General features: G+C 36.9%; 1 protein-coding gene across 1 annotated transcript in view; it reads right to left on the minus strand.

Moving 5' to 3' along the window:
* Window positions 1-259: 259 nt before the first annotated feature.
* Window positions 260-26,474, minus strand: part of LOC137283286 (calcium-regulated heat-stable protein 1-like) — a 28,671-nt gene continuing 2,456 nt past the window's right edge. Inside the window, exons 2-4 of the mRNA XM_067814736.1 lie at window positions 16,191-16,336; window positions 6,870-6,992; window positions 260-6,323 (exon numbers count right to left, since the gene is read on the minus strand). Of these exons, the coding sequence (XP_067670837.1) occupies window positions 6,167-6,323; window positions 6,870-6,992; window positions 16,191-16,321 (411 nt within the window). The 5' untranslated portion in view covers window positions 16,322-16,336 and the 3' untranslated portion in view covers window positions 260-6,166. The remainder of the gene's footprint in view (window positions 6,324-6,869; window positions 6,993-16,190; window positions 16,337-26,474) is intronic.

A 26,474-nucleotide genomic window follows, 5' to 3' on the forward strand; every position in this document is an offset into this window, starting at 1 on the left:
GCAAGGAATCGGAGCCTGATCTTTTCTTAGTACTGTAAATGTTCAGGAGGACACTGATGTATGCTTATGTCATTCACAGCAATAGCAGGCTGGAAGACCTGGCATCCACACATCTTCCTACTGACGACCTGAACCTTTGGTGTTACAAGTGAATGCTTTAACCACAATGCTACCTATTACAACTTACCAGTCAATGAAGAATTTTGACATATTCTGTCCAGGAGTCCCAAAGAAGCTATCAAAGCAAAAATAAAGCCCATGAGTACACAGAGAGTTTATTGCACCTAAAGTCTACCACTAGATGTCTACTAGACTGTATATACAGATCATTACAAAATAACACAGAATGTGCCATCATTCAATAGGTAACAAGTTAACATGAATTCTTATGAATCAGTCATTACTGACCTCTTCAGTATTGTGTTATCATGAGTCTTTTGAAAGCAGAATTTAAGAGCAACATTAAATCTATTATCACATATTCTGCATCAAATTATGAAGAATAAGCAAATTTTGTAGATAAATAGATTTATTATAACAGGAATTTCTGCAAGTACATGGAGTAACATGACAGCAACAAAACAGCACTTTCCGATTCTACATCATCTACCATATACCCTGAAACACTGAAAAAGGCTTATCCCCCTTTCCTACTGTAACACCTGGCAAAACAGCTTCCAAAACAAATTAGGTACTAACAAGTAGGTTCCAGGTAATCAAACGAGAGGTGACTGAACAGGTTCGAATCTCATTCAATGTGCTAAGGATGGACTGCACAAAAAAAACCCCAAAACCATCTTTCCTGATACTGAGTTTTAGCTGACTGCATGTTTCCATTGTGTGTCAGTTTATATGGACATGCTTTGACGTCTAACGATCGTTTACCTGATAATTACTGAAAGAACAAAGATTACTAGGTCAGCTTCTGTTTACAATGTAAGGTAACATATGATAATGGCATTTCTTGGTAAACGAAAGACACCATTGGCGGATACAGCTTTTCGAGGAAGGGGTGGGGATGCACACTTCATTTTCATGAGTTTCAATGAACATTTCATAAATGTTCAAAACAAAAGCGGGGTTGCACACCCCTCTCTGGATCCGCCTATGGATATCACAAACATCTTAACTGGTTTTTCCACACATACTTGTTAAGCGAACTCCACTTTCAACAGTAGTTAAGTTATTTCACAGTGTGTCCCCTTACTGTGGTGGGGAACTGAATTGATGTAGAACTCAGATATTTACCACCTCGATGAGAACCACATGTACAAAGCGCTACTATGGTGTTAACAAACAGAATAATCCAGGGAAACCAAGTCTTAGGTTTTAGGCATGCCCAAGGATTGCAAAACAGTGCCGCAAATTATGGGAGTTCATAAGACTGAGCCACTACAAACCCTCCATGCTAAGCCCCTGGTGACAAAACTGCTCAACGAAAATTTATGATGAACATGCTGAAAGTCAAAGGATATTACCTCAAAATTTACTGAACTAAAATTCTTCTAGACACTGTGATTTTCCCTTCTTTGTATATTGAGCAATAGTTTGTGTTCACAAACTAGTAGTTAAGAAACACTTGTGTAGGTTATATTCTTTGGAACAAATAAAATATGAAAAGCTGTTTTATCAAACTGCTTAACATCTATGGTAATGGTGATGTGACAGAGATCATATCTGGAGAAGAAGGGCTAAACAACTGATATGATGCCTTTCTCAGTGAAGACATGTTGCGTCTCTCACCTTAACATGTTGCATCAGGTAAACGTCCATTAGCACTGAGCTTCTTGGTGTTAAATGTAAACTTTCAGAGCATTTTCAAAATATCTTAATTCAATGCATCAAAAACAAAAGCCAAAATAACAGAGCTGTGCTTATGGATGCTGTAAACAACAAATTATTTCATACCAGCAATGTTTAATGTCTATGTTTATTATTACAAGATGGTAAAGAAGTAAGGCCAAGGGATAGAACCATAACTAACCCGAATTTGGTATAATAAATTGACTTCTGGAGTTTTGGTCACAGATGTAACATTTTAAAGCCAGAGACATCATTTGTAGAAGGACCATGTCTATGTGTCTATAAGTCTTCAAGGAACTACAGCACACTGCCACAGCATGTTGTCATGTACCAAAAAAACAAACACAACATGACATATTGCCTAAAGAAAAGCTAATAAGTCAATGACAACATAGTACGGATTTCGGAAAATACACTAACACAGATACACACATGGCCTTACTGTTCTGTGAAGCCTAAAAAAGTGCAGACACTTTTCTTGAATATAATGGACTAAATATAAGTGTCACATAATACTGAATTTAGAAAAAAGGAAAACGACTTATGCCTATGACTTAAAAAGCAGAAACGGTTACAGGGATTCGAAATTCAATTAGACCTTAAGAATGTTGTTTATTTCTAAGTGAGCTCAATGACAAGACCTGGTATTTTCTGACATGGAATAATGCACTGGGGTGAAAAAACAACAGTAGATTCAATTGACGCTATTTACACGAGAACTACCAAACACAATCATCATGCATCTCATACTGTATAAATCTCCAAACATAAGTAATAAAGTTGTAGTGTAAGTAGTGTCAGAATTACCCTAACTGCTGCCATTGAGTGACTACAGGACAGGATTGCAAGACTGGTAAGCATGCATAAGGCCTCCTTGACTGTACTGATCAACACACCACGCATGACAAGTCAGACTACATCAGTTAAAATGGTTACATACAGATTTGTGGGTTAGCATGCATAATGCATCCATGGCTTTACTGATCAACATACCAGGGATGACATCACTGGCTACCTCTGTTACCAAGGTTACCATGTCTGGTTTGCATGCACAATGCATCCATGGCTTTGCTGATGAACATACCAAGGATGACATCTCCGTTACCTGTGTTACTCACCACATCACAGGTCAAGAATGTTCTTTGTTTATTGTTTATTGTCTAATTCCACTCTCAGCAATGTCCCAGCTATGAAACAATTGAAACTACATAATCAAGTGTGGACAAGCCTTGATGGTTGACATCGTAAGCATTGATCAACACAAATGGAACACGAGTCATGTCACAAATTATGTGAGCAGTCTATATTGAAGGTCAGTGTGATTTAAATATTTCTGAGGTCTACACTGAAATGTGCCACTTTAATGCCATATGGAAATGCAAGAGTCTCTATTGAGGTATAACAATTGGACATTTTGCAGTTTCTCATTATTTCTGCTGATGAACATTTCTTTTCAGAATGCAATTCATACAATACTGACGCCTATTAACAGCAAGGGAATAGATTTTGTACAAGTGAGTGAGTGAATGAGTTTAGTTTTATGCCCCATTCAGCAATATTGCAGCTATATGGTGGTGGTCTGTAAATAATCGAGTCTGGACCAGACAATCCAGTGATCAACAACATGAGCATCAATCTGCGCAATTGGGAACCGATGACGTGTCAACCAAGTCAGCGCGCCTGACCCAACGATCCCGTTAGTCGCCTCTTACGAGATTTTGTACAATGTTTTTAAAGCAATAATATAACAATATCATGGCTGGAGGCATCAAGAATGGCTTTATAACAATGTACCTGGATGTGTGATCTACCGCTGGTCATCAAACTAACACATCCTTAATACCCTGGTGGAGACCCAGGTACCATCTCAGACACAAGTACCAGCTATAGGTGGAGGTATGTGTGCCAGAATCTTGACCATTCATATCCTCTAAGCAGCCATCACTCATGAAAGACAATATCTTGAATATCTACCACAAAACATGATAGTGGGGATGTTTTGTGAACAGATTTAAGACAAATTTGTGTACTTCTTGAAAAACTTGTCAAAGTTTTGCTGCCAAATTGACGATTCATTATGATTAGACAAAATATCTATGTACATTCATCCAAACACTGTCTCCTCTGGCAGACATTCTGTTGGATGTCATGACCTAGAAACCAGATGCTGCTGTTATATTCGTGTCATGGTTCAAAAGGAAACAGTAAATAATGAAGGAATAGTATGCTTTTTGATTTATCTTAACAGTGTTTTTGTTTTCAAATAATCTATTTGGAAAAGTGATTTTTCTTCAAGGAATCAAATATCTGTTCCAAGACAAAACCAGATGCTGCTGTTATATTCGTGTCATGGTTCAAAAGGAAACAGTAAATAATGAAGGAATAGAATGCTTTTTGATTTATCTTAACAGTGTTTTTGTTTTCAAATAATCTATTTGGAACAGTGATTTTTCTTCAAGGAATCAAATATCTGTTCCAAGACAGGAATTGACAGAACTTATTTGAAATGTTCATCAATGTCTGTTCAAAGTGTGTGCCCAGCTTTATGTATAGGTCCACATCTGAAAGGGAGACTACTTCTGTTGGCTCCATACAATTCCCTAATGGAAAAAAGCGTATGTACCTGTACCAAATTTAACACTGGAGTTACCCTTTGATGCATTAGACAACTCAAAAACTACAAGAAGAGAGTTCAGGTGATATTCAAAAATTATGTACAAGTATAAAACTAAAATATAAAACTAAGTAAGTGCTTAGAGATGCCACTGAAACACAGTTATTGAAGGGGCAATAGCACTAGAACATTGTAGGTGTTGTTAGGTTAAACATTCATATATGGTTTCTTTCCATTAACATCCTTTATAGGTCTTAGCATTCTAAGTAAAAACTTCCAAATGAAATGTTATTGAAGGTTGAGAACTACAGGTGTTTTCATCATAATGATCTTGAATAAAAAATGTTCACAAGGCTGTTTATAATGTCCATATTGTGAACTAAACCAACATAGGCATGCAGGTCAGATGGTCAGACTGAAAATGGAAGGGACATGTCAGATGAAGCCATGCAGCCTGTATTTCTGTGAACCATCTGTGCAATGTGAACAGATTTTTTTTAAACGCTATCAACACCTGACTGAAACACAGGAAATCAACAGATCTACATTAGACAGTCACCAGTCATAATGAGCCAGTGTTTTTCAGTCTGCATAATCATGGGCTTCATCCGAAAAATACAAACATGGTACAAGCATGGATAATACGTTTTGGGAAAGGCAGGTTTCATTACGTGAACAAACGATCAGCCGCTTCACTCCTCTGCATGTCCCAATCATTTTTTGATGAACAATGTCAATAAACATCCAGAATGAAGTCATTATATGGTTCTGATACATCTACACCTCTTCTTGCCGACAGTGTTCTGGCAATTCACGTTAGTAGAGGTGCATCTCCAATGTGCCCCTGTTAAAGTAGGACCTGTATTACATGTCTATATACACAATAAAGACAGGCTCCAGGGTAGGACAACAAAATACAAAATACTACATCCTGACAGTTGGCAGTAGGTATCTCAAGAGAAGTTACAAAACATGCCATGGTTGTGTTTCAAGTCACAGTTGAGAAAGCTGTGGAGTCCTTATCAAAACCTAATGTAAAAATGGTTGGTGTCCTAGATTCACAAAGTAAATACACCAGATTTTGACCTCAATTAAATACTGATGTGGTGGAAAGTGATTGCCTGCTACACAAGCCCAAATTGTGGTAACACTTTGTGATGCACTTTAAAATGCCAAATTCTTTCAACGCTGACACCTTTAACGTTATACAGGCTAAGACAGGTGAGCCAATGCCAAATTCTAGCCCTGTTGTTATGTTGAGGGTGAATCCTGCTTTCTGTGTGTATGGATCTCTGCCATATTGTGCAATGCCTTTACTATCAAGACACAGAATGTGTTCAAAGGTTTGAAGGATCAGTAAGAGGATCATTGGTTTCATGAATTTTTGGAATGAAAGTAAACATTACTTCTTGTGTCCAAATGCCCACATCCTCTTGTTATTCATTATGTTCAAATTTTCTTCTTCAGGAAGTGCTCACATAGATTCAAATACTAATGCATCCGATACACTCCGATCAAGTGACTTATTACTGAAATGTAGGAATACATAAATCAAATTTCCATTTAAAACAAAGTAATCATTCTCATCATCTTCTCTAGCATATTCCACACAATAATATCAGGTGTTAACTGGGAATCAGTTTCTAGGAAAGTAGGTTTCCTTCTCGTTTCTTCCTTTACTATGTCTCTTAGGCAACAGAGGCCGTTTCAGCACATTCGGACTGACAAGCCAGCTGTGTGGAGATACTTCTACTGAGCAGGCGAGTCCCATCTCTCGTGAGACACTCCTGGTTTCAGGTGTGTGATCTTAACATGTACAGCTTGGGTCTTCTCATTCCGGGGAGGAATCAGAACTGTCTTGTAGGTCACCTCATCACCCTCTTTTGGGACATATTCACCATCAATGCTGAAGCAGAAATTGTATGTAATGGTAATTTTTCGTGTGCTTGCTGTTCAAACCTAAACTGAACAGCATTTCAGTAACTAACAAATCTACCATGATCATTAGAATCATGTTTTCTGAAAGGACACAATGATTGTTTTGTATTTAGAGATTTACAAGCATATATTTTAAATATGAAATGCAACACTGTAGCATTTGGTTAACAGGCAGCAAATCAACATTTGATACCTCTATACTGAAACCCAAGTAGCTTCATCTCCACTAGCCTGTAAATAACTAGATCAGGCAATCTAGTGATTCATATTGTGAACACAAGTCAGGGTACAAAAGACACACTATCACTGACCATCTGATACATTTAGCGACCATACATTTAGTGTGATTAAAACTGATTACTGCAGACACAAACACAAAGGAGATCTTAAAATGTTTTCATGTCACTCTATCACCAATACTACCAATATATGTTGATCAATGGATTGTGACCACAGTACAGAGTGGACTAACAGCATTCTGAATGAAAAGAATGAAGAATCATGTGGTACATACTCTGATATGTGTACAAATAAGGCCTCCGATCCATCCTGCGGTTGAATAAACCCATGGCCTATCTGGCGACAAAATGTCTTCACTGTTCCATGAAATAATGGCCCTTTCTCTGCCCGCTCAGATCTGAAATTAATAAACTACACATATAGACTTAAAACTATAAACAGTTTTCAAATAATTATCAACAGTCCAATATTCCTTATTTCCAGTGTAAGTAATTTTGCTTCATGAAAAACATGACGCTACCATCATGCCCATCATGCCTTCAGCAACCCATGCTTGTCATAGTAGGCAACAAACAGGATTAGGTTTTCAGGCTAACTGACTTGCTTAACATGTCATCAGTTCCCAAGTGCGCAGAACGATGCTCGTGCTGTTGATCACTGGATTGTCTGGTCCAGACTTGATTATTTACAAACCACGGCCATACAGCTGGAATACTGTTGAGTGTGGCACAAAACTTAACACACTCATTCTTCATGTCTGTCCTGTAGAGAGTCATTACCACACCAATGACAACAGGGTAGATAACTCTAGTTGCCTCTGTTATCTCCCCTTCATGATAAGGTAAGATCACAATTTTATCCAACCTTAAGTAAGCCCTGTGTCATAATCTATTATGACATACATTCTTGACCCATTTGTCACAATACATGATGTAGCTTTATTCTGAGACATGACAAGAACAGTCATGAAATCAAATTTCTGTCCCCATTAAATCCAACAGCTACAACATTAGTACACATGTCACCTTGTTGCAAGGCATATAAATATGTCTGGGAGCATAGCATAAATAACTCCATTTCCCTACCTATATACACCAGAAAACATGTTAGCTAGCAAAAAGAGCATTTATCATTATACAATGGAGATTTAATACACTAGATAATCAACGATGTGACTGATCAAGCTAATATTCTCACAGTGTAAACATAATGATGTCTGAGTGCTTCATTAAAGAACACTGATCCACCATCAAGGTGTCTAATGGCACATCAGTTCAGCCATATCCAGGATCTGACATTCCCTTGGCCAACAGCTAATTCACTTAATACTGTTAATCACACTGACATACATAGGAGCTGGACAGATGAACCTGCTTGTTTTGACCGGTTTCTTAGGAGATACACGTGCAGTTGTTTACAACATCTATCTAGGTGTACACCACAGGGACAGCGCTGCAACAGAATGCTTACGATGCCAATACCCAGAAGGATGTTTCTGATAATTATAGTCCTCCAGCAAAACATATAATAGATGATGCCCATGTCCATTTTATACTGGACACTGGAAAAGGGCTCCACACACTGTACCCATGTGGAGAATCAAACTCAGGTCTTAGGTGTGGAGAGGAGACACTTTATAACTGGTAGGCTACCCCACCTCCCTGGCAAACAATTTCATGCAAAGTATCAAGATGGTATTATCAATTTTTAACAAATCCAAACATGGTATACACCTGTCATTACCAAACAAATAATGGCGGGTAGGAACAGACCCTTTACCTGTAGCCACATTGTCTTGGCCACCAGGTGTCTCATGTGAAATATATTCAACATCAAACACTGACTAAATCTTAAGTCCTTGGGGGAGATGCTCCAATAAATGACACTGCCTCCACTTGCCGTGAAAGATGAGACAGGAACTTGTGCTGTACAGGAGGATCATAGATTCAAGTAATTGAGGCAAATGTGCTGTGTAGCAGACCGTACTACCAGAACGTTCGACTCAGATTAACTCAGATTAACGTCACAGACAGCATGCATCCATCTTGTGAATATGTGAATGCTGTAAAAGGCCACACTCAGCAATATGACACTACAAAGCCTGTAGTCTGGACTACCAGTTGTCCACTTTCATGTTGTGGAAGTTGCTTTGACTGAGCAGGTTAAGCAGAGGGCTTTGTGTCCTCATGATTAGATGCCTGATCCTGAAGGTGTGGGTTCAAATCCCGGATGTGACTCAACTCAAAGAAGTACAAGAATTTGTAATTAACAAAGAAAGTGTAATCCCAAATATAACATACGTTAAATATGACACCAGGGCGGTACATATAATTCAGTCTGGCCAGGGAAAACAAGTGACAAAGCAACAATCCACACCACAGAGTTCTGGTGACATGCAATCAACAAAGCTATCCAAACAAGATCAACGACAAGCCTGGATGCCTCATCTTCAGTCATCAAGTTAAACACCTTCACTTACCATGATGTTGAAAACATTGGACTAATTTTCCAATCATAATCAGAGCTCCATTTTGACATTGACATCTAAACATATCTATTCCTTCCAGGAAATTCTCTCTCTTTTTTCAAAGCTTGATAACAATCGGTACTGATCATAACAAACTGACATATAATGCAATGGATTATTGATCAAAATTACATCCAATTTGAAGTTCAGAAACTGGTTATTAAACGGATTTCTCCAACTGACCATATAGTTCTAACTGTTAGCAATCTTACGGACCATAATTCCAAGATGCAAATCTAGTTATGGTTTCAGATCAATTCTAGTGCTGGGAACTGGTTGAAATCTCACAATTGAATATGCTTCATTGCCAGCGAACAATCATGAAAAAAAATTGGGTAGTGACATTTCTCAGATTTTCCTATCCAGGTTGATATTGCAGACATGTATAGCATGATGAACCTTGATGCTTTATAGTGAAAACTAATATATCATGAACATGCACTTCCTGAAGACGTCAAGAAATATTCAGTCATGAAGTTTCAGTTAGTGAAGTGAAATTTCTAACAAATAAACACATCTTCGAAGATTTCCATCGTCAAGTGTTTCAAACACAAAAGCAGTAATTCAAAAATTATTTGTGTTCCATTATGAGAAAATGTGATTGGTTGCATGGTTGTTTGGTCTCTGCGAAAGTTAAACACTTTCAATTCCCATAATGTTGAAAACACTGGAAAAATTTTCCCCATCATAATCAGACCTACATTTTGCTGATTATTTCAATTAATCGGAACACCATGAATCAATTCAGATTTTCCTCGCAGTTGTCATTATATATACATGCAAGTACTGCATTGATACAAGCAAAATTCAAACTTCATTGAATCTACAAACCAATAACTACTTGGCTCTTACCATATTACAAACCAATAACTACTTGGCTCTTACCATATTACAAACCAATAACTACTTGGCTCTTACCATATTACAAACCAATAACTACTTGGCTCTTACCATATTAATCCTATCTACAAACCTTCTATACTCAAATTAAGTTCAAATTAACAGGAATCTCACCACATTATAAGGCAAATCATTGAAAACTCTTGAAATGCTGCTTATCTAGATGGGATATTTTCTAGGCAAATTCTACAAGTTAAAGGCAATTGATCCACTGTATCTCAATATTTTGTTTATTGACTATTGAGAATGGCAGTTTTGAAGTGGCATAAATCACAGCATATGACACGTCACATCAAAAGGAGCCCTCATTCATACATATGTATATACACATTCACACATACTCGTACAGTTTGATCCATCAGGAATTTTACTGAACAGCCTGATTTACCAAATGAATTTTTCCACACATGTTCATGGAAGCTCTTTTACTGCAAAATGTCATGGTAACTATTAGAAACAGGCATAATGACACATAACTCAAACATGTCCCTGAATTTCAGTCAAGCTTTTCTGTCAAATATTCAAAGGTTCCTCTGTCACAGCCTCCACAAGTTGTCCATAAATTGTCCAAATGAAACATAATGACAGTATGGTGCTGTCAATTCTGACAGAAGTCTGACATATGATAATTGTACAAAACAGAGTAAGCCTGTCCAGTTTAATCAATTCCTGGATGATCGGCTCAACTGGTATAGAAGGCCGTAAGTCCCTAGAGCTGAATTACTACCTCTTGTGTTATTATTGAGCCTTCTCTCCTGGCTTAGCATATTTGCTCAGAGACATGACAGATAGGTTTGTTCTGGAGTCAACCAAAGACATCTCAAGCAGCTATCTGTTAACAGGAATACTGCCAACGTGACGGATTATACACTATACACCTCCAACTGGAGATCATCAACGCTTATACGGAATCAATATGGCCTTCTAAATCAGTACAGGAAAACTGCTTCAGGAAAAACTTCCTTGTTGAGCAAAATAAACAGACTTACCACAAAACATGTTATTATCTCCTTGTGGTAAATTGTTTATGAATTTCTCTCAACTCATCACCTTAATGGTGGCACAATTAATTTTCAACATTTTGTATTAATACATATACAAGTGAATTCTGTTATTAAATTGGAGTTGTATTAGATGAACAGTAAAAACAGTGTCTATATAGCATTTCTTTGGTATAACAAAATGAAACATTTCAACTGCACATTAGTAAGTGAGCAACTAATTTTATGTCTATTGTAATATTATCTTAGTAACAAAGGTGGGTGATACCAGAAAAGGGCTTCATATATTGTACCCATGTGGGAAATTGAACCCATGTCTTCTGCGTAACAAGCGAACACTTAAAACACAAAGCTACCCCACCTCCCATGTGAAGATAGTCAGGCTTGTAATGTCACATTAAATACAATTTTTATAGGGTTTATACCCAGGAATAGCTATAGTCAGCACACAAACTGCGCTCTATCATCTTTAAGTGTCACCTTCAGAGAGTGAGCGAGTTTAGTTTTACGTTGCTTTTAGCAATATTCAAGCAATACCACGGCGAGGACACCAGAAAATCGGCTTCACACATTGTACCCATGTGGGGAATCGAACCCGGGTCTTTGGCGTGACGAGTGAAAGCTTAAACCACTAGGCTACCACACCGCCCCTCACCTTCAGAGAGAAAGGATTATAGGTTATATCATGTTGCACGTGTACACAATCACACTAAGGCCAAATGAATCTTGTTTCTTGTTTTATAGATATTTGTCCTCAGAAAACCTATAGGCAGGAGGGAAAAATCAGTTTATAAAAATCATCAGTCAAAGAAATATTCCTTTCAATACTAAAAGAACTTTACTTTTGGGAATCTATTATGTGTACAAGTGGCAAAAATAGAAAACCCTATATATTACTGGGGATAAGTTTATATATTTGGCCAATAAAAACACTGGGATTTTACTTTTTCATTGGGAAAATTAGTTTACATTTTTTTCTTATTCCTGAAAAAATACGACTGGCAGGATGTGTAAAACAAGAAATAACGAAGCTATGGCAAGTGACAATGACAGCAGAAACACTGACCATAAATGCTATTACATCCACATCTTTCAAGATGAACAGAAGTATAAATGACAAAGTTTTCTTTAACTTTATGTCACATGGCATCTGCAGCAGTTATATAGGATTTGTTGCTTATGGTCTTGGAATCCATCCCTTAGGCACTCCATTTGTACAATGAAGTCTTCCTGAAACCTTGGTATATAATAACATAAATATCATACTTTGCAGAGCAATTCATAGTAAAAGCGACACAAATTAGTCATGTTTCAAATTTTAGACATGAATTTTCAACATTGTCATTGTACATATATTCTTAAGTTGTATAATTTCCCAGTTAACATTTAGAGACACTGAACTTGTCGAATTTGATCCTCTTCATAATTCATTGTTAATATCTTTTTAAAGTTAAGGCATTGAGTATACTTATATTTGTTACTTTAACCATTATTTGAGTTATTTTCATATCAGCATTTAAAATTTGATATTGCTGCACTATGAAATGAAATAAGTCTAAACTGGAAGATACGTGTAAATCTGTTATCTACAGAGGAAACAAAATTGATTCAGATCTGCAGTGTCAGTGTCATGGTAAACTGAGACAAGTCAAGACAACAAGTAAATAACTGTAGCTTCATTTCAGAGACATAGAAACAGAGTATGACAAGTTACTCATTGTACATAGCAAGGAAGAAATCACAATGAAATAGTCAGGCTAGAAAGAGTTCAGATTCTCATTTTCTCTAGCAGAAGGTATACTAACTGTGGACCAGCCGGCAAATGGCGATTTTTCTTCGATGTTTTTTTCTATTGTTGAAGATATATATACATGGAAATGTGTAGTATATTCAGTGTCCGAAACACCAGCCTGTCCATCCACCCTGGACAAGATATTTTCAGCACAGTCTCACAAATTCCCAAATTCTCATGCCCAATGGTCGGACTAAAATTTAGACATGTACATGAAGATATTTTGTGGGCTGGTAAGTTTTGTCAGGGCTGGCAAGTTTTACATCCAACCAACCATGTGATCTGTCTGAAATTATTGGAGTTTCATACCCTGCAACACTGTTTTTACAGAACTTGTAAGTTAAACCTTTTAAAACTTTTGTACAATAGTGTGAAGACAATGAAAACAAGAAAGAGACATTTGAAATTCTTCTTTTTGATAATTCTTTTTACTGATATGCAGAAACTGGATCTAATTACATAGTAAAGTAAAAGAACCAGAAACTTGTGTCCTCATCCTCGCCCACTGCCGATACGATTTTGAAATTATATCCCACACTGTACATACAGAAAGAGTGGGTGAAATACAAATAGACAATGCACCACCATGGTGAAATCAAAGTACTGGAGTAATTTTGTTTAAACAAAAGAATCGATATCAACAACATGTATGATGTAAAGCTGATAACAAACAAAATCAGATAAATAACACACAAGCATATTTTAGTGAATGCTCTCCGGAAGATGTTAAACAAATTCTTTAATGTCAAGAGTGTGCAAGCGAGTGAGTATGGTTTTATGCTTCTTTCAGCATTATTGATGCAATATTATGGCAGAGGACATCAAAAATGGGCCTCACACGTTGTACCCATGTGGAGAATCAAACACAGGTCTTCAACCTGACAAGCAAATGCTTTCTCCCAAGGCTACACAAATGCCCCTTTAATGTCAAGACTTCTTTAAAAGATTGTTTGTCTAAATGACACCACAAAATTGAAAAGATTTTTCAAACATCTAACAACTAAATTTCTGTCAAATATATATCCAAAACATATTTACGTTACAGATATGTTCACATCCCACAGATGTCCCAGTAAGAATACTAATGGAATGAGGTTCGAATACAAGAACAAGATACAAATGCCAAATTCATACATGGTTTTTGTTTGACATAAGTATGAACAGATTCTGTCACTACAGTATCAAAAATTAAGTTTCTAAGAAATGTTCCAGAATGTTCATGGCAATCTGAGTACCACTTAATCAATCATACACAAAAGAAACATTCTGATGGCATTGTAAGCATCACAATAACTTCCCGTCTTGCCAATAGTGGAAGCTAAATATATACCAAAGTTTCCAACAGATGCCCAGTACCTAGCACCACGATATGCTGGCGATCAATAATGACCATTTCCTGCACCCTTTGTATGGATGCAGAATTAAGGAGTCTGTAGCGGGTTGCCACTGCCTGCACTTAATAGAAATGAATTCCGGTCTCAAATACACAGCAGGGTTCACTAGCATAAAGCGATCTTAGTGCCAAGATAAGCATAGCTATATACTTAAACACTGGCTTATGAGCATCTTTCTGTTAAAAACTGCTTTGAGCAAGCTGATCCAGATCAACAACTTTACAATATTAAAAGAAGCCTGTTCAACCTAACAAAAATTCAGTTTGTAATGATAGACCAATACTGACGCTTAACTTCTGTTCAACACTGAAGATTCACATCACTTGCTGAGAGACACTTTTACATTTGAGGTGTATTGACACTGGGATATGTTATCTGATGAATGCAAGTGGGCATGTACCTGTAGACTGAATGAGTTTGGTTTTATGCCGCTTTTAGCAATATTCCACCAACATCGTGTCTGGGGTCACCGGAAATGAGGCTTCACACATTGTACCCAAAGTCTCTGATGTGACAAGCAAACACTTTAACCATTAGGTAGGCTACCCTCCTGCCACGAAGGAGAAGTGGAATGCACTAGATAAGCAAGATATGTAGATGTCAACTTCTTTATTGTGGATAACACTACGTATGCTTGTTCCTTCATCAGGTGCATGATAAATGCAGTTTCTCCAGATGTATTCCCATATTGTGACAGTGGATTAATTATATTATATATAATACCTACTAATAACTATCACTTAACAAAAACAAATATATATATATCCTAGCATTGTGTAAATCTAACTGCAAGTTTTGCTCTATGTATGTAAAATATGTATAATTAACACTAAGGTTATTCAGCACCTCATGAACATTGTAAGCGGAGGTTGTACTCGTATGGAATGAGGTGAAATATGCATTTTCACACAAAGTGTCCCCCATGTTACTGTAAAGGTGTGATTGTTGATAATATGATGTGAAACTGGTGCTATAGTGGTTGGTGAAAAAAATGGTAAGCAGACATTGTACACACATGGAATAGGGTAAGACAAGCAAGCCAGTTTGTTGACATGTGATCATCCAGCTACAATAAATAGATATTTAAAGAAACAAAATATTTCATCCATTTTCTGTCAACTACTACTTCATTTTGAGGCATGAATGACTAGATGCAACATGATTGTGAAGTCTGTGAATAATGTGGACTGTAGTCTCAATAGATGGTAACTGCCAGTTGTCTATGGTCTGAGTTGGCCATGATTAGGACTCCAGCATGGTGTGCGTGTGTGGGTGAGTACACGTGTGCGCGTGTGCTCATGTATGAAACATACCATTTCAATACTAATTTTAAGGGTTACGTTAAGGGGTTAATTTACCTTTGAGATCGGCATATCTATGGTAATATATGGTACATACCAAACAAACTTAGATGCAATTCAACTGCTTCTATTCCTTAAGCATCCTGATATCATCAGTGTTCACTCAGATAACATTCATGGGCTCATAAAATACAAATGAACATTAGGATACTAACAATATGGTCATAAAACTTGAAATGGTTAATAAATATTTCACTGAGATGTTTATCATGTCATTGTCACTGTCTAATGAAGTCATATGTTTTTGCTCAATTCATTGGCCTGCTACTGAAGTCCACTGACCATCACAACAGCCACGTGGTTTTCTAATTACAGATGTCAAAATGGTTGAGCAGAAATGTACTTCAAGTGAAAATGTGATGGCACAATATTGCAAAGACAAAACACATACATATATGACTGTGTCCTGCAAAATTGCAAAGGAGAGTACACTCAAATGTGAGTGAGTGAGTGAGTATAGTCTATGCTGCTTTTAGCAATATTCCAGAGGACACCAAAAATGGGCTTCACACATTGTACCCATGTTTGGAACAGAACACGGGCCTTCGGCCTGACAGGCAAACACTTTAACTACTAGGCAATTCCATTGCCCATCCCCACCATGAACTGCATTTACTCACGCTGAGAAGGTCCTTGACCGCCGGGTAGGTATCGGACTTGGAATCAAGAAACGGTGGCCATGTGACGAAGATTTCGAAATGACATCATTGTTCATAGCCTGAGCTTGAGGGATGTTGTGTGGAGATGACATGGCTTGGTCCTACTGCTGTGAAGGAAAAATAACAGGCATAAGATAGCGAAAAAAACATACACAACAAATTGATAAAAAAATGGATAAGCAGACGGCAACAGTTATGATGTTATATGACTCACTGACATTAGAATATCATAACTCTCAATAACTAACGAACACAATGGGTACATATTGCTGGTGACAGATGGTATAACTGCTAATAAAAGTAACTATAGTTACCAGTAAACTTGCAATGACACTCTGATTAACAAGGAACATGCTGGTCATGGCCCACAAACCAAAAGCCAAGGATTTCTTATTGACAGATTACTTATTGAATATTTGTACAGTTATCACACTGATTTCCAAGACAATAATCACGGCAAAAATATTGTTTTTAAATATCAAAAAATGCCCTTGTCCATGGCCTCTTACAATTATCATTAGCTTCATCATAGCTTTTTGATCATCCAGTAAAACCAAAATCGTTTAAAAATCTAAAACCTTGCCACACAAACATGTGGAAAAGCTGAATAACCAAAGTTTTAAAGCAAACTCAAAAAGAGAGGACAAACAATGTACCCTGACCTTGACATTCAACATATTTATAAATGACATCACTTAACTTAAGGAAACCTTTTTCTAATAGGAAACATTCAAACCCTCTCATCCTACCTGCCCTGCAGGATAGGTCTGAAGTCCTTGCGTGCAAGTTGGCCTATTAAATTTAACCTGTGGCAATAGCTTCATTTATGTGGAGGGTCTACTGATACAGCACACCCACTGGTCAAGAGACGACTATTCAATCTGTTTGCCACAATGCCATCCTGTATCTAGGCTGCTAGCCTCCCTCCCACATAAACAGCTTAGCTATGGACACAGTGAGCTCTCCTTCCTGCCCTAGTTTTGCTCATCACCTTCATGCTAGAATCAATACCTTACAACTTGTCAGCTTCCTGTCTCAAACTTCATATGACAATCATCCATTAACACATAAAATCATACCCTCAAATGCTGAACGTATGACAGGAGATTTATCTCATCTATTCGTTTTAGGCAAGAGAATTATTTACTTTTGTTTCAGGTATCCTGGTTAACCCACAGGTTTTTCTTTCAAGGCAAGTGTTCACACTATCACTGAAAACAGGTGTACCTAAAAATATTTTCAACACTTTGAAAATCTGATTGCAAAGTTTCACAGCCCGCCATGGATGAAGCTGACAAATGCCCTGAACACTGCTCCTGAGGTCAGGTCTTTACAGTAATACAAAAAAAACACCCCTTAAACATGTTAAACAATATGAAAAAGAAACAAGAGTCATCAGAAGATGACATATCGCCCCAGCCCCCACATGTTTGAAAGGACAAATCAACTGACAGTTACTTACGGTGTTTTTAGACAAAGTTTGCATTGTTTCCATGGAATTCATGTAAAATATAAAAGCCATATATCTGTAATCAGAAAAAGTAACCATTTCAAGATCTGTCTCCTATATCTGCCAAGATCTTTTGAAAGATATGAAATGGTTTTCGAGTTGTGCTCCGGAAATGAAGTCCAAAATGGAAACCGAGAAAATAAGAATCACAAAAAATTGTACATAGCAAAAGGCACCACTTTGGGGTCTGCCACACACATCTACCAAGTTTTACTGACAGATATTAAGAAGTTTTTGAGTTCTGCTCCGGAAACGAAGCCCATCACTCAATTTTGGGACCAAGTCCGAAACGTTTCCATGGAGACCGAGAAAACAATAAATCACAAAAACCTGTAAATACCAAAAGGCAACACTTTGGGTTCTGCCACACATATCTACGATGTTCTGCTCCAGAAACGAAGCCCACCCCATCATTAGACTAACATTAAAATAATCCATGGAAAAACAAAAAAAATAAAAATGCCAAAACTCTGTAAATAGCAAAAGGCACAACTATAGGTTGAGATTATTATATCTATCAAGTTTGGTCTAAAAATACTTGAGTTATGCTCCGGAAACAAAATGATTACGGACAGACAGACGGACGGACACAACTCTAGTTAAAGCTGATATTGTATTAAAACATTCACTAATAAATCATTAGTAATAAAACAATGCTAGGTATGTATTTTTGTTTATCTACTTACCTCAGACTTTGAAAAGACAAAATTGATGATTAGCTGTCTGACCTGTACACTTCATGAAAGACAATAATGGTGAAAACACACTTTATTGCACATTGGCAAACATATATAGTGTGCCATAAGGGCATGCTGGTAAGAATTAAACCATGCAATTTCAATTTTAGTCGTGCCATCTGTGCAATTTTGATCCCTTCATTAAATGAAGTATGATGTACATTACTAATAAAATTTCAGTTGTGAACAAAGATATTCCATTTGTGCCTTTCCGTAATTTACCCTGCCACAGCATACATACTAAGCACAGTCTTGATACCTGTTTGTACCTTAATACTTAATTTTGAATGTTTATAAATAAATGAAAGTGATTACATCAGGGTTGTGATGTTTTCTTTGCCAAACTGCATATACACCTGTAGGCGTGATAGAGCATAGGTGAGGTTTAACACTGATAGTATTTAGAGTACTTCGTTCATATGACAACACATATGCATGTGCACGTGTGGCTGCTTGTACTAGCCCACACTTACGATGATTTTACAGAGCAAGCTCATTGAGATACCATGCATGAATACCCTACTCAGACACGTTATACTGACTCTAAGTCGACCAGTCCTTTCTATACCCAGTAATGCCAAGCACCAGGCAGAGACCAACAAGTACCATATTTTAACATCTTTTGGTCAGACGCAGCTGCTGATTGAATCACCTTCGATTGTCCGGGCCAATGCTCTAAGCACTACATCATAGCGACGGTCTGATAGAGCATAGCATACTTACAATAGCAGCTTGTTATAACTAGAAACAATGCGATTATGAAAGTAAATGAACAAAGTTACAAGTTAATTACTCCTTAGACTGCAACATTCAGTCATTTGTCATGTTGGGATATGGGTCATCGCAAGTGGATGTGTGCAAGTCCAAAAAACGTCACAGACCGGGAGAAGTGGGTGATGACAAACCTGTAGAGGATGATGGAGCTGAGGAAGCATATCTTCAGCCCCAGCAACACAACTGGCAGGTTCTCACAAGACAGATGCAGAAAACGTGCAAGAGGCAGCAGTACACTGGAAGATAACTAAGGCCTAGAACATATGGGAGGTGCTGAAGACACTGAAGAGTTTACTGACCCAGTTAAGTAGATGTTGAAGGTGACAATTCACTCCAGAGCAATCATAAGCACCTAACGAAGACACTTTAGCACTCAGAAGCAATGAAGCAGCTACACAAAGCACCACTGTCCACTGATGTCACAAAGTAGCTAGAGAAAAGTGATGGAGTAGCTGATAAGGCATTACATGAGACACTGTCTTATATCATAAACACATCAAACAAACAACACTGTCACACCACACAACCAGCACTGTTACACATCAAACAACCGACACTGTCACACCACACAACAACACTGTCAAACATCATACAACCAACACTGTCACATATCATACAACCAACACTGTCACTTAACATACAACCAACACTGTTACACATCAAACAATCAACACTGTCACACCACACAACCAACACTGTCACATCACACAACAACACTGTCAAACATCATATAACCAACACTGTCACATATCATACAACCAACACTGTCACTCAACACACAATACACACTGTCATATGTTACACAACCAACACTGTCATATATAACACAAAAAACACTGTCAAACATCATACAACCAATAGTGTCGCACATCAAACAACCAACACTGTCACACATCACACAACCAACACTGTCACATATCATACAACCAACACTGCCACATACCACACAACCAACACTGTCATACAACATACACCCAATGCTGTCATACATCATGCAAACAACACTGTCACACATCACACAACCAACATTGTCACACATCCAACACTGTCACACGCAACCAACACTATCACACATCACACAACCAACACTATCATATATCACACAACCAACACTGTCATACATCATACAACCAACATTGTCACACATCCAACACTGTCACACATGACACAACCAATGCTGTCACACATCCAACAGCTTATACCCTATCATATCTGCCACCAGTCTCCATGGCAACACTAGAGCAGTCAGAAAGAAGCCATGAACATGTCACAATGGAGAAAATACAGAAGAAATGAGGCTGTTCAAGGTCTTGCCAAGCAGGTGTGTTTTTGTAGGTCTGTTTTTTATAAAAACAAGGAAGTCATTTCATATAAGAACCCGTACAATACTGAAAGGTCAATGCCATGGAGAGCTAGCCAAGATAATGTTAACTAGATTAACCATGTTAATAACCAAAATCAATAAGTCTCTGCACGTGTGCATGCTCAGTCGGCTATTGTTAAAACAACCAACGTCAACCTTATATTTGCAACTGTTTCCTTTCACAAAGCACTAAGGTAACCTTACTGCAATGTTAAAGAATGGGAGTTAAGGTTAACCTTAGTAAAGGTTGCTTCATGAAAGGAGCCCCAGGTATCTTTACTGCACTGGTATTATAGGTGGACCAGTATACCTCAATAATTTTTCATAACAAGACCCATTAAAAATATATGACGCTTTGTAATTCCCTCTGTGGTTTAAGTTACAATCTACACAGACTTTCGATCTCAAAAGATGTATTATTTGTAATTAAATGTCAAGATGTCATATTTTACATGCTATAAAATGTATAGCAATAAGAAAATGTCCAACCTAATTTCTACAAAGCTGGCATCAGAACCATACCATTTACGGAAAATGTAGGGCCTTAGTAAGTTAGCATGTTTATAGACGATTCTGTCAAAATCGCTTGTCATAATGTTTACAAATTGTTCTTGCTGTTCTGTTACAAACAGTGTCATGCAAAATCTTTTGGGTCATGATTCAAAAACACATTAACTACGATTAGGAAGTAGTTGAACTCGATGAAAACAAACCATCATCTAATTGATTCTCAAACAGACTGTAGACTATGATGCCACGATTTTAAAAAATGGCAGCACTCTGTCGTAAACATCCGCCGGTCTGAATGTAAATGCTATTTAGGATTGTTTTCAGACTATGCTAAATCTAGACTTTGTGCTGGTAGTAAAATATGTATTTGATTGATGGACAACAGGATTTTGCATGGCATAGCTCATAACAGAACAATTTCACTCTTGGAAGCAAGGTGGGTGTCAAAATACTACTTACATTGGGCACTAACGATGGACAGGTGATACACCATTATGTAACGGTTGTGTTTTATTGTCTTTTACCCCAGCATCAACAATCATCTCACAAAAGTGAATGTTGTTTCAAACTTCCGGTAATTTGATGTGATTATTATAAGATGGACAAACGAGCATCAAAAAAAAAAAAAAAATGATTGACATCACTCGCGCTGAAGCTAAACGGATTGCTAACGATGATTCTGTCTGCATTTAGTAATTTCATATGCTCAGAAATTATTTGTTTATTGGTTGATTTTTTTTAATTAAATTTGTAAGTATACGTTCTGGAATGTTTATACCATGCTGCTGTTTCTGTTTTCCTTGTGAAATTCAAGACATTTCATGCATAAGATCTTTGATTCTCTGCTTGAAAGTGTGGAGTTTAAAATATTTTTGACTGCAGTGATAAATGATAGGCAACTGCAGAAACAGAATTACCTCTCAACATCGAGCTTCAGAAAGAAAGGTAGATGTAGTTTATTCATCAGTAAATTTCACAAGCTGATCTGAAAGAACAGTCAGAGTGAAGAAAACTTAAAATAAATATTGTTTCAGGTCAGACCATCTGGGTCTCCCAGCATCTCCTTCATACAGCCATGGAAGTTCCTTCACTCCCTCGGTATTCCAGGACAGTTTATATATCTCTTCAGGGATGACCAGTCTATCAACAGCAGTCAGTTTATTTTTTCAACTAGCCATCCCAGGCCAACTTCTGTAAAATGTGTTTCCACCTGCAATATCTTCAACTTCAATCTACATAGGATTATGAAGGTTACAAACAGAGTTAAGCTGCAATTAATTCCATGAATAAAAGTAATACTTATTGTGCTGGAAAGTAAGAGCAAAGCATAAACAAAATATAATCTGGCATAAACTAAAAAAATATTTTATACATTTTTTTTATATTTTGTGACATGCGGATAGTGGAAGGTTTCAAAATGACTCCCCTCTCTTTGCAGGTTTTAAGCATGTGTGAAAGTGTCCAGTCCAGTGAAGAAAGTAACAAAGGCAATAACAGACAATATTGTGAACATTGTTATTCCCTTATTGTATACATGCTGAGACACAATTTTGTGTGATGCATTTAATTTTTGTGTTGGCAAAGAAATTTCTACTTATATCAGTTAAAATAATGCATGACTGTGATATTTTTTAAAGTTTATATTGGTGGAGCACATCAAGAGTATGAACAGATGAATAAAAATGCTTAAAAAGTATGAGTGTTTGCTGTTTTGTTTAATGATATTTACAAGTCATCTTTGTATGAATTCCAGAGTTGTAGACGGTGTGCTTCCCCTGGAGTCATGGTCCATGTTACTTGGGCATGCGCTGTTTATTTAATTTTGTGCTTAAATATATAAAATACCTCTTAATCCATTACATGTATCTGAATTCAGATGCCAAAAATGAAATCAGGGGTATTCAATTACCCTTTGAGCCAAATTTTGTATAAATACACCTCATAACAGCAAAGTTATGGAAACATTAAGATATTTTCGACGAAAAAAGTGGTCCGCGATTTTCCAGTAATTATGAACACACTTGATCCAAACCTGGACCCAGAATTTCGACACTTTAATTGCCTCTAAAATACTTATTTATGCTCCAATTTTCAAAAGGAAAAGTGATCTGAAATCAGCAGAATGCCAGCTGTTAGACAATGTTATTTGTATTCATTTATCTGTAATATGAAAAAATCATGTGGTATAGCTACTTACAATATTAGTGTCACTTTGACCACAACCTTGCCTCTGATTAAGAAATCATTATGTTGCAAGTTAAATCATGCAAAATCCTTTAGGTCATCAATCATTTACTACAACCAGTATCTTAATTTGTTCAACTGAATGAAAACAAATCTAAAATTTATAAAAAGCTTCTTCTATCTTGGAAGTGAGGTAGGTGTCAAACCACTCAATTTGATATGCACAGGTTTCCATAACGCACACTTTGCACTAACAAACAACATATTTAACAAAAACTGAGGGGTCCTGTGGAAATCTGTGCATGGTGACACCATCACCCGACACCTGGGAGCATTTGAAGGCAACCCAACAATTCGGCATGTCTTTGTTGACGCCAGGAATCAACAAATTGATGAACTTGCTACACATTATAAATACATAATACAACTAACTGAAAATTCGTCCTCACCTGACGTCACTGCAGGGCTCTGGTGAGAGAGTTATGTAAACTGTCTGTGGTTTCGTTGGCGGGCAAGAGTGAAGCAGATGACCTTTGGACAACTTTTATTTTATTAGTTTTCATCGCTCAGTATTAATCAACCACACGTTTTTTAAGAATGAACCATATGTCTTTCATATGTAATGGTTAAAATAAATTGAGTTTATTTGTTCTTTAAGTTAAGCGTTAGCCCACTGGCAGTTTATTTGCCATTAAGCAGTCCTAACCGTTACTTCACTTGCCCTAATAACATGGTTATAAATAAACCATTAAGTTTTACGATATTAACAACACGCAGACACAAACAAATAAGCTTTCAAAAAATGTGTGTAATTGTAATTAGCATATTTTAGCTTCTTTGATGTTTAACTTACAGCTTTATAGTACCCATAAGAAATTTACCAATTTCACTGAACTTGAAGAATTAATCAGTTTTAGTCTCTTACCAGGTATTAAGGCTGTTACAATACACACATATTTGGTAAATCGAACTGTAGCCCTTCATGAATACAATTTGTTTCTCATGGTCACCAGAACCGAACATGAATGAATATTTAAAATGTTTTATCTAAGCATGTTTTGCTTGAGCCCCTATTAAAATGAGGGAATATGCAAGAATGGAATATGTACTAGCACTGCAGTACTGCAAATCATGTTAGCTTGCAATGGTTGCACATGGTACTGGGGACAATAACTATTAGTGTACTACATACCAAATTTGAGCGTCATGTCAGATCACTAGTTATTACTACGACAATTTAACAATAAACATGGGGGTTTCCTGTGGTACATGAGTCACTTAACTACAATATTGTATTCGTGTATAATTATTCGTGTTCGTTACCTAATGTTCGTTACCCTACTGGGTATGTTTTCAATAGATTTTCCTTAAACTATCAGCTTTCATGAAAGAATTTGTATGCCTTTGTTAGATAGTAGTTTGGAAAGTATATTGCTGGTCTTGCAAAATTTTATAGGCGAGATTTATATCCAACATGGCAGATCTCAATACTAACTAAAGAATGCTGAGGTACATTAATTGTGTGCTATTTGTGACCTTAGAGCGATTATTATATGTTGTTATGATGTGTGTATTGTTAGGTATCTAAGTAGTTGCTAGGAGTTCAGTTAGTGGATGTTGACACTGTGAACACATGTATTTAGGAAGTTATAAGCCTGTACAGAATATACAGCCATGATTCTTCAATATAGATTATTTCTACTTTCTCAGATCTAACACCTTGATAATATACATTATGTATCTTAGAAGAATCATACTTTTCCTTGTTACACATCCTAAGCCTGGACAACATAGATTAGTACAGCACATCGTTTGGCTGGAACTCATCAGCCTTTGACAAAATACATCACATCTTGCAAACAAGAACACTCCACCATCAGCCTCCACAGGAGATATCAATTGGTAAAAAAAGTTTGATTACATCACAATGATTTAGAGGTTAAAATGACTTCATCAGGTTCAAGTCATAGTTAAAAGCCAATTTGCCTGCCACTGAAGCTTGACATCTGTTCTTCTACATCAACGATCCTTACTAATTACTAACACAAAACATTATCTTCTGTCAGTTTTGATACTTTAAAAATGGCAGTTCATACTAGTGTATGAAATAGCGTCTGCCTGGTGGCCCACTGCTTGCTAGTCACACGGCGGGCTTACAACTTTATTTTATAGTCGGCCCTGTGCGCCAATACATTTCCCAAGGGTGTATATTTGATCATGTCATTGACTACGGGAAATATTTCGAAAATAATTTCCAAATGTGGTAACTAGATGATGTCGGCACAGTTCATGATCAATCAAACTGTATCTTCCACAGATCAACCTACTCATTTATTTAACACTAAAGAATGCTTTCAGCCACTAAATAATGTTGTTAAATAAATGAATTAACAGTGACCACCAAGTCATGGTTTCATTAAAATTGCTTTTGCACATGTTCAAGTGTACCTCACTACAAGTAATTCATTAATTACTTTCTTTTAAAACCATAGCTCGATTTCCTATATTTAACACAGGGCTGGTTACATGTTAACATGCTGGCAACATCTTTGTGGGAGTTTCATACACTGTTTATACAACAAGAGGCCTGTGAAGATCCAGGTTAGAACATGCAACTGGTCATGAGCAACTTATGCTGTCAGGTTTGGGCAGTCATACTCACTAACTTAGTCATCATATCCCAGTCGCATAGCTCAATGTTCATGCTACTGATCACTGGATTGTCAACACTTTATTATTCACAGACCACTGCCACATGACCGAGCTTGAATACTGCTGAGTGTGGAGTTACACAACAACCAGACCAAACCAGTACAAACAGAAAAGCTGGAAAAATTATTTGTGATGATAAACAGATCTAATTACTGTGTCTTTTGATATGAAATATCGTCTCCTCCTGACAGTCCATTAGTGGCATCAAAGTCCACTGTAAATAATCCTGAAGTGTAAGATAATGTTTCTGCATTGTAATTCTGAACAAACATGATAAAGGCCTGAATATCATCCTGACTCCTATACACACCATAGACATAAGGTGGCTAAACAGAACAATAATCACAAATAGCATCAGAAGGAAGAATTATTTACTAATGATTATCAATATGAAAATTGTGAAATTGTGTTATCAACAATATCGTAAATAACTTATTGTTAGGATTTATACTTTC

The sequence above is a fragment of the Haliotis asinina genome, chromosome 5 (genome assembly GCF_037392515.1).
Source record: "Haliotis asinina isolate JCU_RB_2024 chromosome 5, JCU_Hal_asi_v2, whole genome shotgun sequence".
NCBI lineage: Eukaryota > Metazoa > Mollusca > Gastropoda > Lepetellida > Haliotidae > Haliotis > Haliotis asinina.